This window comes from Spinacia oleracea, chromosome 4, assembly GCF_020520425.1.
Source record: "Spinacia oleracea cultivar Varoflay chromosome 4, BTI_SOV_V1, whole genome shotgun sequence".
NCBI classification, from domain to species: Eukaryota; Viridiplantae; Streptophyta; class Magnoliopsida; order Caryophyllales; family Amaranthaceae; genus Spinacia; species Spinacia oleracea.
In genome coordinates, this window is record NC_079490.1 from 113632218 (window position 1) to 113645497 (window position 13280).

Here is a 13280-nt window from a genome sequence, read left to right on the forward strand (position 1 = left end):
CAAAATAAATAAATCATAAGTAAATAGGAGTACTATTTAAAAAAAAAGGTAAACAAACCCCTAAAAAATTGTTTTTGCAGAGTAATGCCCCATATTTCACTATTTCTCCAAATTTCTTCTTGTTTTCATCGCCTACAAACAGAAACAAAAATACTCCACCCATTCAATGTCCACCTTACTTAATTCGATCGCCCAAATACAAAAAAAAAAAAAAAAAAACCAGCCTATTCAATCTCCTCCTTATTTCCACGGTCTTTTATGATTGACTTATCAAGCAGCAATTTTGATGAATTTGGGTAGGATAAACAAAATTTTCATGGTCTTCTTGTGTTTTGATTATCAAGCATCAATTTTGATGAATTTTGGTAGGATAAACAATTGTGTGGTTGAGACTTGAGAGGGTAATTATTTATTTATCATCAGTTCCTAACAATTGTATGTTTTTTGTGGTTCTATGGAAAAGTAGTACTTCGTAATTTCTTACAGAAAAGTTTTCCAGGTGTGTTAATGGAGGCCATAGGAGTAGAGGATGAAGATGGGGGCAAAGTTGTCTTTCAATTTTACATAATTTTAATCCTCCATTTGAAACGCTGCTCATTGCAACGTTTTTGGAATTGGAGATTTGAGCCAAATCCTCTCTTCAAATCCTGTGTTTACCAAACACCACAAAACCTCTAATTTCTACTCAAAACTCTCTCAACCAAATGCACACTTATGTAGGATGGGACACCTTGGATAACATTTCGTTACAGTCCGGATTTATAAGATTTGGTACTCCGTATTTTGTATTCCCCTTGAATGAAGGATGTCCTATTGATTTCCTAATCGCATAATTTTTTTTTTCTACTTTTCATATTAAAAAGAAAAATCATGTAAATATTAGCTGTTGCCTGTTGGGGGCTCATCGTGAGATCCACAACATTTTCAAGAGCCATCAATGTATGCTTTTGTAATAACCATATTAGAATTCTCAGATGAAACATAAATGCTTTCATTAACTATGCTTTAATTAAAAAAAAAAAAAAACATGCAAGGATTGGTTTGAATCCCAGGTACGGTTAACGAAATGTACATAGTTTAACATGCCCTAAACCAAGGCATGCAGCAACAAACATGGAAGCGTATAAATTAGTGTTGCTATGGCCTTTTGAGGTATCCTTGTTAGAATGCAAAACTGACCTGGCCTGCATTACCTGACCCGAAACGGCATGACCTGGAATCAGACCTGAAAAATAGTACGACTAAATTGATTTATTTTCTATAATATAGTAAGTACGTAGTCTATGGTAGACCGAATATGATAAAACCAAACGATCCAATTTCCAACTCTACCTATGACCACAGACCCAATAAATAGGAAGAAGCAAAGTATTCACCTTTCTCAGCATTAGGATAAGATACGCGCTAAATTGTCCCATCACAAGGCCAAGAATTTACCCTGGTGGAGTCGATATAATGTTAGATTTATTGGTGACAATCTGCTGCCTTTTGCTCTTAGCAGCTTGAATCTGGTCTGCAAGTGAAACTGTGCTACGGCTCTGTTGAGCTTTTATGGATTCAATGTCAAATTTCTCCAGTGCTGATTGAAGATAAACCATCGTTCCACTCTGACTGCATGAAGGTCCGTCTATTGACTTCTTTCCGAATATCTGTAAGATTGGAGAAACACAATATCAGAATTCTCCACTAAACAAAAGAATACATCTTTTTTACTATTGATTTTGTACCAGTTAATTATTCTTCAGAGATTCCTTACTGACACATTTGTATTAAGAGTTGCATTCTAAGACTTATCTCTAAACGTACTTGTATCTTGTTCCTTAATGTTAAAGATATACTCAAGCCAACACATGCATCAACTCATACCCAGGTGAATAATCCTTTTAAGAAACTATCAACTCATGGACAAAATACAAATTCAAACAACATTGCATTCTATAAGAAATTGAAATCATAAAGTCCAAGCATGTTCTTGGGAGATACCAAGTACTCCGTATAATTGTATTGTTTCACCTTTTCCTTTTCAGAGAAAAACAGAGTTAATGCTGATGATAAAAGACATCCATGTATATTTTTACCAAACACCCTAGGGCAAGCTTGTGAAGAAGGGGTAAAACTATGAATCATGCTAGGGAATGAGCATCATGCAAGGCCTCGGAAAGACATTCATCATTATCATTACCCATTGCCTCAAAGAGGCTCCCGCAAGAAGCGGGGTAAGGGGGGGTCGGACGTACGCAACCTTACCCCTGCAATTGCAGAGAGATTGTTTCCAATTGACCCAAAAGCGATAACGGGACGACCATCTTCTACTTCATGGGAAAAAAGCGTAGAGTTATTAAGAGTCATTTTGATTTAGTCCATTACATCCCACAGCCAAAAATAAAGTCCACAAAATGTAAGCACGGCTATTTTACCTTTACCAGTCTGTCCTTGATGTTTAACTCCTTTGAAGCAGCTGCCTCTCCCTTTCCTTCTCTCCTTTTCCTACTGCGCATCCCTTTCTTTTTGGGCCTTAGTTCATTCTGTTTGTGCTCCACTTTCTTTTGTGCAACCCGAGTCACATTCTGTACTCTTTTCTGTACCTTCTTCTCTGCTCGTATCCTTTTCATGTCCTTTTCCTTTTCCTTTTCCTCATCCCATTGAAGTCGTTGGAAGGCCATCTCAACTTTCAGCCTCTCATAACTATCCCAGTTGAGTTGTTCTTCATTGATCCCTCCCCTCCTAGCAGCCTCTGCAATGCTTTCAGTCCACGAGGAAAAGAACTTTTCTTTTGAACGTTTTCGTTTCAAACGCTCTGCCCACAATTTTTTGAGAGATGAGCCAATTTTCCTCTTGGACTGTTCACTGCAAGTACGGAGACCCCCTTTTGAGTTAGCAATTGGATTTCGCCAGGGTAATGCCTTTAAAATATCATAAACTCTCCCTCTCTTCTTTTTTGGAAGAGATTTCTTAATATAGCTATCCATGTCTTAGATTGAAAGAGAAATTAAGATAGCTCAGAAAAATGGAATGTAAATATTTTATTGTGTTTCCGCTTTTTAGTTACAAGCTAGGCAACAAAAGCTGAGGCTCTACAGATCTGAACTAGGCATAGTTTAATAACGAACAAACAAAAACATTTAACTCCAGATTCTTATTTCTCTTTAAGAAAAAGGGTTTCTCTCATTGCAGAAACCTTTACACCGAAAACCACGAGTCTTCCAATGGCAATTATGTGCTATAAGACTATAACTGACAAAGTAATCCTGAGCAGGTCTTGGAAGCATGAAAACAAGGAGGCATAGTACATAAACACAGAGAAACTCAATGAGAAGTTCTACTCCAGAAAGTTCCATTCTATCTTTCCCACAAGAACACATGTATATATAGGATTAATAAGATAACTCATTGATCCTATCATATGTGAAGCAACAAGGAGACCCTCCCATTTTGCACCTCTCCTTTTCTGCATAGAATTCTCTCATGTAGGGTCACAGAGTCTAAGGTAAATGGGTAAAAAAGAACAGAGAGGGTACGAGTTTAAAATGTAAACCTATATGTCTATCTAACTTATGTGAGAATGAATATATAAGTGCTCCGTATCATTCAGTTTGTCTATTTACCTGAAATAATTTATTTTAAATTACTGTATTTTATGTGGGGGTTAAAATAAATAAGATATGTAAGTTGAACAATAGATTCATTTTGAATGAGAAGACTTATATTTAAAGTATGACTCTTGGAAATAAGTTTTATTTAGGGAGGGTTTGGAGTTCCCGAACGTATTGTTGTTCTTTCTTATCAGGGCCAAGAAAGCAATAACATATATAAAGTATAAACCCATGTGATGTGAGCACCCCAAGCAGCGCATCACAGACAAAACTATCATAAGAGGAAAAGGAAAGGCCTACTGGTGGTCAACTAAATCATAACAGTGTAGCACTTCACTAAATCTCATCCCTCGTCGCTTTCTCACAAGCATGCACAATATGTACCTCTCCGCCTTTCAACATTCCCATTAACAAAGCAAATGATAGATTGATAGGAAGTACCATATTCTATGGTAAATGAAATCAATGGTCAATATATGTAATATTTACAATAGCACAGGTAAAAGTTTGCAACAGACAAACGAATCCTGATGGTTGCCTACTTTCAAAAGGAAAAGGTGCAGGGTTAACAGTTAAAGAGACACACCAATCTTATTATAGAGGTTCTCCAATTTACTGATTTAGGGTAGAACTTTATTCCACAACTGAGAAATTCTAGGAAGGGTTGTCTAGAGAGACTCGTATACTTTTCAGTACGGAAAACACAAGGAACTTCTTAGCTATCAAAAACATAAGAACCTTCTTTTTGTAACACAATCACATCATTTCTGATGATGCTTGAGAAATGACATTGAAAATCCCTAAATCTCTTTTTCAATCTTTGCAAATAATAGAAATGAAGAGGAAAGACTACCTGTGCAAGCGTGGAGCTTCCGACATCTTCTTTCTAATCTGAAAGCGTGAATGATAAAAGCACAAGTTATAATATCTCAACAAAGGAGCAAGACATGAAAAAAGAAGCAAACAGATGAGGATTAGCAAGCAAGATAAAATCTAGGGAACTTAGAGGAAAAGTAATGAGAGGTTTCATCATGCAGAGTATCACAAGAAGGATCTGTTAGTCACAGTTCAGGTCCTAACTCTTAACTGACTTAACCACATAGAACAGAAACAGAAGCGGACATCAAAGTAGTGAAAAGAAATTGAATGATTCTTACTTCACTTCACCTTGGGGTCTCTTAAGGCTTCAAGGGTTTTTTCTTTAATCCGTGCACGAGTCTCTGCACCAATGTCACAAATATCAGCCAAGAACCAACTCATGGAGGTCAATTTGAAATAATAATGTGATATATACCAGGGCTATGCTTCCTGCCTTTGTTCCAGGGAACTTTTCCTTTGTTTGCTAGGCCTATTCTCCGCCTCCTTAGAGTTTCTGTGCAATATATCACCTCAGATTCAGAATTGTGGCAAGCAACTCTTCCATCTTCATCCCAAGCCTCATTGTCATGTGAATTCTGATAACTATCCAGTTCAGAATGCACATCAGAGGACTCACATGCCTCAGCAAAAACTGCACCAAGAGGATGTAGTCTCCTCACTGTGCTCGATACAGCCAATGGCATAGATGAACACTTTAGGGGCGTGGCAAAGCACCAGAACTTCCCCGTAATCATCTGATGATCAGAATATTCGGTTGCTGTATGAAAAAATGGCCACAGATGGACACAGGAAGTGCTAAGAAGAGATTGTGGTTGATTTAAGAGTGCCCTGGTGACCAATCAATGAAGCTGTTAAGAGCCACTTTCTTAAAGTTATCACCACTAGCCATTTATTTTAAATCTGTTATCAAAGAGAGGAAAATATGTTTGATTCCATTTCCATCCATATCAAACTTCATATCCACCAAATTAAGGCTTATTTTTTAGTTGGTAATAGATGACAACCAATTAGGAAAACCTCAGGGGAGAAGTCTGTGATACTACAATTCCAATCTAAGAACGTGTTACCATTCCCCTCGATAGCACAACTAACTACCATTATCACCGTTTATAACCGCCTACCAAAAGAACCGTTTAGAGAGAGCAATAAAATTAAAGTAACATATGAACTATGTACTATGTAGTAGTAAAAACCATCTAAAACCCACCTATTTCAAGTCAATACGGAGTACTACATACCCTCTCTTTTTCTGTGTTTCTAAATCCCAAAGCACAAAATAAAAAATAAAAACCTTTCTGTTCATTGAAATAAAACATGAACATTCATTAGAAACTGGACAAAAACTAAAATTAAATAAGCACATTATTGAATTAGCAAGATACAACTCATACAAATGCGTCAAAAATAAAATTCAGGCAAAAGGGTTTAATAAGATTTTGATAGTAACCCTTTATCTCAGTCTGTAAGCCACAAATCAATATAAAAAAACCCAGAATTTCAACGCAATTAAAGGAAATTGCAGCTTAACATTCACAATAATTAATTCAAATGGTTCAAATCACATATGAGGCATTGACATTTCTGAATAATTAGTTAAAAGAGATAAACTTACATATGAGGCATTGACATTTCTGAATAAGTCGCTTGAAATTGGGTGTCAGTTTTGGTGCGAGGAATAGAGATAGAGGAAGCTGGGTTTCGGAGGAAGATAACAGAGAATAGGAGAGAGAGTAAATAGGCGTTCTGTGCGCCAAGAGCTGCTGATTATGTTAGCTCACAATTTATTTATTTTTTGTGTTTTTTTTGTTTGTTTTGACGGGCATCATATACCGATTTCCTTTAATATTGTATAAAGATTCAATAATTCCCAAAATACGCTACTTTCTAACTTAATTCTCATCCTATCGTCCACGTCAGCAAGAGAGAAAGAAAAGTAATTTTTTTCCGGTTCAGCGTTGAACCGCCATCTGAGATGCCGGTTTTGTTTTAAAGCAAACCGCTATCTCAGATGGCGGTTCAATGGTATAAACCACTATCTGAGATAGCGGTTTGCTTTAAAACAAAATCGCGCAGTTTTATAAGGGGTTACCCGCTACCTGAAATGGCGGTTCATTAAATACATAAGCCGCTATTTTAGATAGCGGTTTACCCCTTTAAACCGTTTTTTCAGATAGCGGTTTATTGTAGATTTAATATAAAAAAATTAGACCGTCTTTCTTGCTGCCGTGAATGGTAGAATGGGAAATAAGTGAAAAAATAGCGTATTTTGGGAATTTACGAATCTTCAAGCATTATTGAAGGAAATCGAAAAAGGCAGACTTCAAAATAATGTAATATTCTTACATGACCCCGTTCCACACTAAATTTATTGTGGATCCTCAAAAAGTCAATAACTTGTTCCTAATTATATTGGCATTTTTATTAGGACTAGTTGTTGGCCGGCGTGCTATCGCGCGTCGTCCCCCAAGTTATTAAAAAAATAATGCATAATTATTTTTATTAAAATATCTTAATGATGGTTAATAATATAGTTTTGTATGAGAAGAAACCTATTGATTAAGGATTGCTAATACATACTAAGGATTGCTATTGATTAAGGATTGCTAATACATGTATGTTGTTTGTTTGTAATGAGATGAAATAGATTTGCATACGATGCGGTTATAGCACGTTACCCAAAGTAGCAAATCTAATTAGTAAAATTAATGTTGGAATTGTTTTAAATAAAGCATATCTTTCATGGATGAGTTACACAAAATCAAATTTTATTCAAATCAAGTTATAACAATGTTTATTTTCAAAAAAATATCGAAACCGAATATAGAAAATTACACCAACAAAGAAAATAATACGAATTACATTTTGTATCACAAAATTAGAATCACTCAAAGTTGTGATGTTTTGGGCCATCATACCACTTCCGATCCTCATCAACAATAGCACGAGATTTAATATGGGGATGACTTACAAGTTAACAAGATTAACGTTCTCAAAAGATAGAATGAAATTTATTCGGCTAAACCTCCTTTGAGAGGAAACCTTAAGCACGTGGTTTAAGATAATTCATTGTTATCATGCAATAAAGTCAACTTAACTATGCATTCCAAAGGTGCTAAGTTATACGAATTATAAAATATCAAATTAAGTACGTGGAAATGCCATATATAAAGCACACAAAAAACACAATTTATAAAGAGTTGACAAACAAAAACTAAAATAAAACTGACCACCACCTATGATCATATAGGATCAAAGTCAAGTAGTTTTTTTTTATCAAAAGATACAGGGCAAACTTCTAGAAATACTCTTTTGAGTGACACTATTAACACTTTCAAAGAGAAAATAGCAGGAGGTACAAAGGGATTCCAATATATCTCTATTTAGTCGACTGACTAATGACTTTTTAAGTTCGGATTTTAAATTAAGATATCATTTCAGAATCACTTGACATTCTATTACTTTCGTGCGAGTGCCTCAAGTTCTTCTCGTTTTTAACTTCAGGGCGTCACGGACTTACAGTGCAAGAACTTCAAAGTCTCTCAAGATCTCTGTTCAGTAAAACTGATTTGTTAAGGTAATTTTCCTTAACGCCTGTGAAAGTTGTCTACTTTCTTATGTTCTTTCATAAGCCAAAGCGGCTGAGAAACCAGTCAAAGAATGTATTTGTTGGTCTGTTCGTGCTAGTTATTTTGGCTTTATCACCTGCACAAACAACACAATGCACATAAATACTTTTTTTTTGGTGAGGAAGAGCAGTAAAGCCCCTAATTAAACAAAGACAAAAAACACACGAAAGGAAACACACTAACAAAAAGGGAAACACCAAAGCTAGAACCTAAGTCCTTCCTAGTTCCTATGCTTGATTAACGTAAAAGCAAAAGTAACCAAAAGCAAGACTTACTTAACAACAAACCAAAGCAGGTAAACCAATGCTTAAAATCACCCTGGTTTTCTTTTCTTGACTTTGCATATTCAATTTCCTTCACATAAAGTATCCCTCAGATACCAACACTTCACCATGGCGATGACATTCTTTAAACAAGCCATCTAGTAGCTACATATATGAGTTGCAGGCGTTTTAGAAGGGTTCAATAAAATGAAACTAATCTACAAAGTCATTGCAAAGAAGTAATGCAATTTTTAACGCAAATAAGGTTTAATAATATACCTCAAATGGATTTAAGTCAAGCACCGGACGCCTCAAAGAACCATTTAGGGAGAGCATCTTTTGGCAAGAATTGGGCCTCGAGAAAGAAGGTGTACGGGACTGAGTCTGTAATGATGCATCCTTCTTCTGGCAAGAAGACATGTTGAGGGCAAACTTTAGTTACATATACGAAGTACATATATTACATAATTTCCTTGTGAATAAAAGATGACCAAAAGTTGACCTTGGGAAACAAGTTCCCTTAGGCATGTCAAGGACATCATTATTGTATTAATCATTAAGGGACACGGCAACAACAATATAGTAAAGCCCCATCATGAGAGAGGACTCCTGCATTATATAAGACAGAAAAAAAAATCTAAGAAAACTTGTGAGAAATGAAATACAACATATACATGTTACACCAAAGATTTCTGATTAACTACTCCAAAATTTAGATCAATTGCCTAAAGACGAAAAACAATGGCATGGCATTAATTAGTACAAAGTTTGAGAACTTTTGCAGACTGCTTCAGGATACATTACCATGACAAGTGAGAACTTTTGTCAATGACCCACTGTTATATCTAAGTCCATCAAGTTTAAAAGAAGGAAAGTAACCTTATCTTACAAATTTTCATGGCTTAATTCGCTAGAGTGTAGAATGGATTCAACCATACCACACTAATAAAAACAATAATTAAACATCAAACAGTTCACCATAGGTTTATCCTTTTTTTTGTAAGGTCAAAGTGCTAAAGGGATGATGTCTTACATTCGCGAGTCAAATAACAATTTTTGGAAGGAAGAAAACATAAACAATGCACTCTGGCAAGTGACAACCATATTAACTTATTAAGGAAAGGGGGAAAAAGTGTCAATAACATCTTCCAAGAAAAAAAAGAACACTCTATAACATTCATGTATGTGATAGCTTTTGCCTCGATCACCATATCACCAACTAATCCCAATGATGGGATTGGCTACATGAACCAAGATTTTATCCTATGTGATAGTGAACTATGATCTTCTCCATAGGAATAAAAATTATATAAAAAGGATATACGAATCTGTTAAGGGAACTGTTATTAGGTCTGTAGATGATGATGCAAAAGCAGAATCGTACAGGGAAGATTATGAGCTATTACTATGATTAAACATACGTACTAATCAATGGTATTTTTCGAATGATACAGGGAGTTACAGAACAATGGATTACTTTGAAATATAAAAAACAACAACTCTTATAAGAGTCAGTAACTAAGATAAAACCGGGAGAAAATATGTCTTGGGTAGAAGAAATGGAGAAGGAATTTATTTCTAAGCAATTGAAATCGGTAAGAACACAATTTCAGAGAACTTGTTGAAACAAGTTTAAAAGACTTAATTTCATGTATGCGTTGAAAAAGTCTTACATGGCTAGTAAAAGATAGTACTGGTAATTTAAAATCCCAAACAATTGAATGGAAAAATTGGATCAGTTTACAGCCCCTAAAACACATCTCAGCACTGATTATTTCAAACTTTTAAGTGTCTTTCACTCTTCCTCCCAGAGCTCTGTAATACTAATTCGGACGTTGTTTCTTTAGTTGAACCTAGAGTGAAACAAAATAAAGCTAACAATATAGCTAAACTAAAAATTTCAGCAGATATAGGTGATTGTTTAATTAATCTCATAATCACAATGGGAGCATTTGGTATGCTGGACTCCATAGTCATGCTATGATACGGTGCTATGTCTGTATCACACATGCTTCCGGTGATGCTACTCGAAGTAAACACTTACATTCTGACCAAAGATGTCAAGAGTTTAGGATGCCAAGAATACAAATTTGCACTTTTAGATCTGGAGAAAGTCTTATCATAACAAAAACATGAACCATCACAAGGAAAGGAACATTTTTTATATTGAGCTGAATCCTCGGATTTCAGTACAGAGAACCTCAACATAAATATGGAATCACCAACTCAAACTCGCAACATCTCACATGCGCACGCAAAGTTATTACCCCTAAAATTTTGCACTCTTTTTTTGGCAGAAAATGCACACAAAAGAAAGGTAACATAGAACAAAAGGCTGCTAAAAGTTTAGATAATGCAAAATTGTTTGCAAATATAATTCTACAAAATCAAATTAAAAACAAGTAAAAACTCAATTTAATCAAGCTAATTAGAAAAGAGACATGAGCTAATTAAGTATTTGTATAATAATTTTGGATTTCTTAACATACTACCTTTGGTAACAATAATCACGAGACCACCCACTTTTGTCTCCCTCCATAATCTATGTGAACTAAAGTAACATTAACATAGCAATGGGACAGAGGAGGGTAAACGGGGTATTATTTATCTCTCAATGAGCTATGGAGGATTTTAGATTTATCATTTATAGGAATGCTTAAGCTGCTTCTACGAGTAGTTTCCATTCAATGGAAAATGACAACTTTATTTAGCTTAAAGCTACAACTTTTGAATTCCATCTCAATGTCTCTGTTAATGTGAATATTTAGCAACTCATGGTATGAATCTTGCTTGTAGTTTAGGCTAAAATAGTGATATTCATAAAAGTTATGCACCCTACGGTGTACACAGCAGAAAGCACTATTAGCTCAGGATATGCAGGTTCTTCTGGTGGTGAAATCGACAGAGATCATCAATGGGGAAGGAGATAGAATTACCGGAAATCATTAATGGTGAAGAGCCCCAATAATTAAAAGCCAACAAAATCAGAGAGGGATTGAATAACTCATATTATTTCACAAACAACTGCAAAAATTTCAACTTAAATCAAGTTACAATAAAAATTAGGTGATTACAGACTAAATTATTTCCAATTCTAACCAGTTCTAATTATAATCGAATATTACTGATTATTGAGGCACAAATTTATCAGCATAAAACTTCCAGAAAATTGAAACAATGTCCGTCAGCCATTTCTAGGATCAGAAAAATCCTAGAAAAGCAAAAAACGTTGAAACCCTAGAATTCACACGCATACACAAATTGGCAAGAAAGAGTGCAAAAATGGTAAGGAATTTTGAAATCCACCTTCGAAATTTGAACATTGCCACAACAAAATGTTGGAATTCTTTAATTTTCCCTATAATTCTTTGAAATCTTATGCCAAAAACTGTGAATCTTTCAACCTAGATGAGAATAATTTGTTTTAAAGATGCAGACAATAAGAGCAAACACGAATAATCCAGGTCTTACCAAATTGTCAAAACAACAAGAGAAATCAGGTAGCAGTCACGATACGCTACGAATAAATCAGCAGCATCAACAGCTACTTCTTGGGTTTTTCATAGCCCTCACCAACACCACAACAACCGGTTCTCTGATTGTTCAAAACACACATTAGGGTATTACTTCTTGAGCCAGATTAAACCATTTTTGAAAATTATAAATAAACTCAAACATAAACTTACTACCATGGAAGAAAAAGATTGACTGATGAATAGCCAAGCTCCTAATATCATTCAATGTTCACAGACCTTAATCCAATCTTTTGATTCCAAACCCTCGATTAAACCCTGCAAATTCAAACACCCAGTTAAACTAAAAAGCAACTAATTGGGGAAATTAGTTTCACAATAAAACAACAAAAAATCGAATAAAATAGCAGAAAAAGAAACGTTGAAATAGTAAATATTCCAATTCAATTAAACCAACCATAATTCAACAAAATAAACCATTAAATCCAATAAACAAAACCATAATTCGGAAAATCCAGAGAAATCATACCAGTGAGAAAGAGACGAATTGGTAGTGAGAGAGATTCAGAAGGAGTACGCGTTGTGAAGAAGAAAATTTCAACCGTCGTTCATACCAACACGCATTCTATAAAAAACAATCAGAAATTAACTCATTTCCAATTTTTTAACTATTCGAAAAAAAAAGTACCTCATGGAACGAAATCGGAAAAACACAATCAAACCCTAACTTCAAATTGAGTTGGTGGACGAAGCTCACCTCATTGCAAACCCTGATAAATTAAAATCTGTTGAACTAAGAACACATAAACGCATGAATTTAAATCGTTGAACCAAGATCATAAGTAAAACCGATAATTCATATGAATATCATTTTGTTTGATGGTGGTTCCGACAGTGTTTCATCCGCCATGGGAGATGGCTACAAACCTTGAGAGAGAAAAAGGATGAAGGGGAAGGAGAGACGAGTTTGATGGTGGTTCCGAAAGTGTTTCATCCGCCATGGGAGATGGCTACAGACCTTGAGAGAGAAAAAGGATGAAGGGGAAGGAGAGACGAGTTAGAGAGAAAAGAATCTTAGGGTTAGCAGAAACCAAATGGGAGCCCAACCTGCAGAATCAATCAACGGCTAAGCATGAAGCGATGTGGCAGCAGATGACAAAAGGGAAATTGAAGGGTGTTTTAGTCATTACACTATTGTATGAATAGTTAAAATCAACTCCTTGCTTTTAAAGGTTGTGAGATTATTACGGGAAAAAATTATCAAATTAGTTTAGTTGATACATATTTTGCTTGAATAATGTGATTTTAAGTCACAATTCACTTTCAAAAACATAGGGTTGCTATGATTCGAATATATAATAGCTACTATACCTAAGATATGTGGTGTTTAATTTGTTATAGTCACTATATGAACTATAAAGGTCCTTATGTAGGTAAAAAGGGTGC

General features: G+C 35.1%; 1 protein-coding gene and 1 long non-coding RNA gene across 10 annotated transcripts; both read right to left on the reverse strand.

Moving 5' to 3' along the window:
• Positions 1-967: 967 nt before the first annotated feature.
• On the reverse strand, positions 968-6243 carry LOC110790680 (uncharacterized). 7 transcript variants are annotated; one of them, XM_021995451.2, is made up of 7 exons: positions 6085-6243; positions 4888-5300; positions 4761-4813; positions 4447-4484; positions 2418-2847; positions 1377-1649; positions 968-1225 (listed from the first exon to the last, which is right to left on the reverse strand). In XM_021995451.2, the coding sequence occupies exons 1-6, from the start codon at positions 6099-6101 to the stop codon at positions 1434-1436; spliced, it is 1167 nt and encodes a 388-aa protein (XP_021851143.1). In that variant the 5' UTR covers positions 6102-6243; the 3' UTR covers positions 968-1225; positions 1377-1433. The 7 variants fall into 7 exon arrangements, with proteins under 7 accessions (XP_021851143.1, XP_021851144.1, XP_056682533.1 ...); XM_021995452.2 differs by having other exon boundaries at positions 968-1241; XM_056826555.1 differs by having other exon boundaries at positions 4888-5372; positions 6085-6240.
• A 1394-nt stretch (positions 6244-7637) lies between these two features.
• Positions 7638-12955, reverse strand: LOC110790679 (uncharacterized). 3 transcript variants are annotated; one of them, XR_002533887.2, is made up of 7 exons: positions 12592-12955; positions 12364-12459; positions 12051-12152; positions 11833-11956; positions 8641-8766; positions 8374-8526; positions 7638-8174 (listed from the first exon to the last, which is right to left on the reverse strand). It is a non-coding gene; the product is annotated as an uncharacterized lncRNA (long non-coding RNA). The 3 variants fall into 3 exon arrangements; XR_002533886.2 differs by lacking the exon at positions 8374-8526 and having other exon boundaries at positions 12048-12152; positions 12592-12954; XR_002533885.2 differs by lacking the exon at positions 8374-8526 and having other exon boundaries at positions 12592-12951.
• Between the last annotated feature and the right edge of the window lie 325 nt (positions 12956-13280).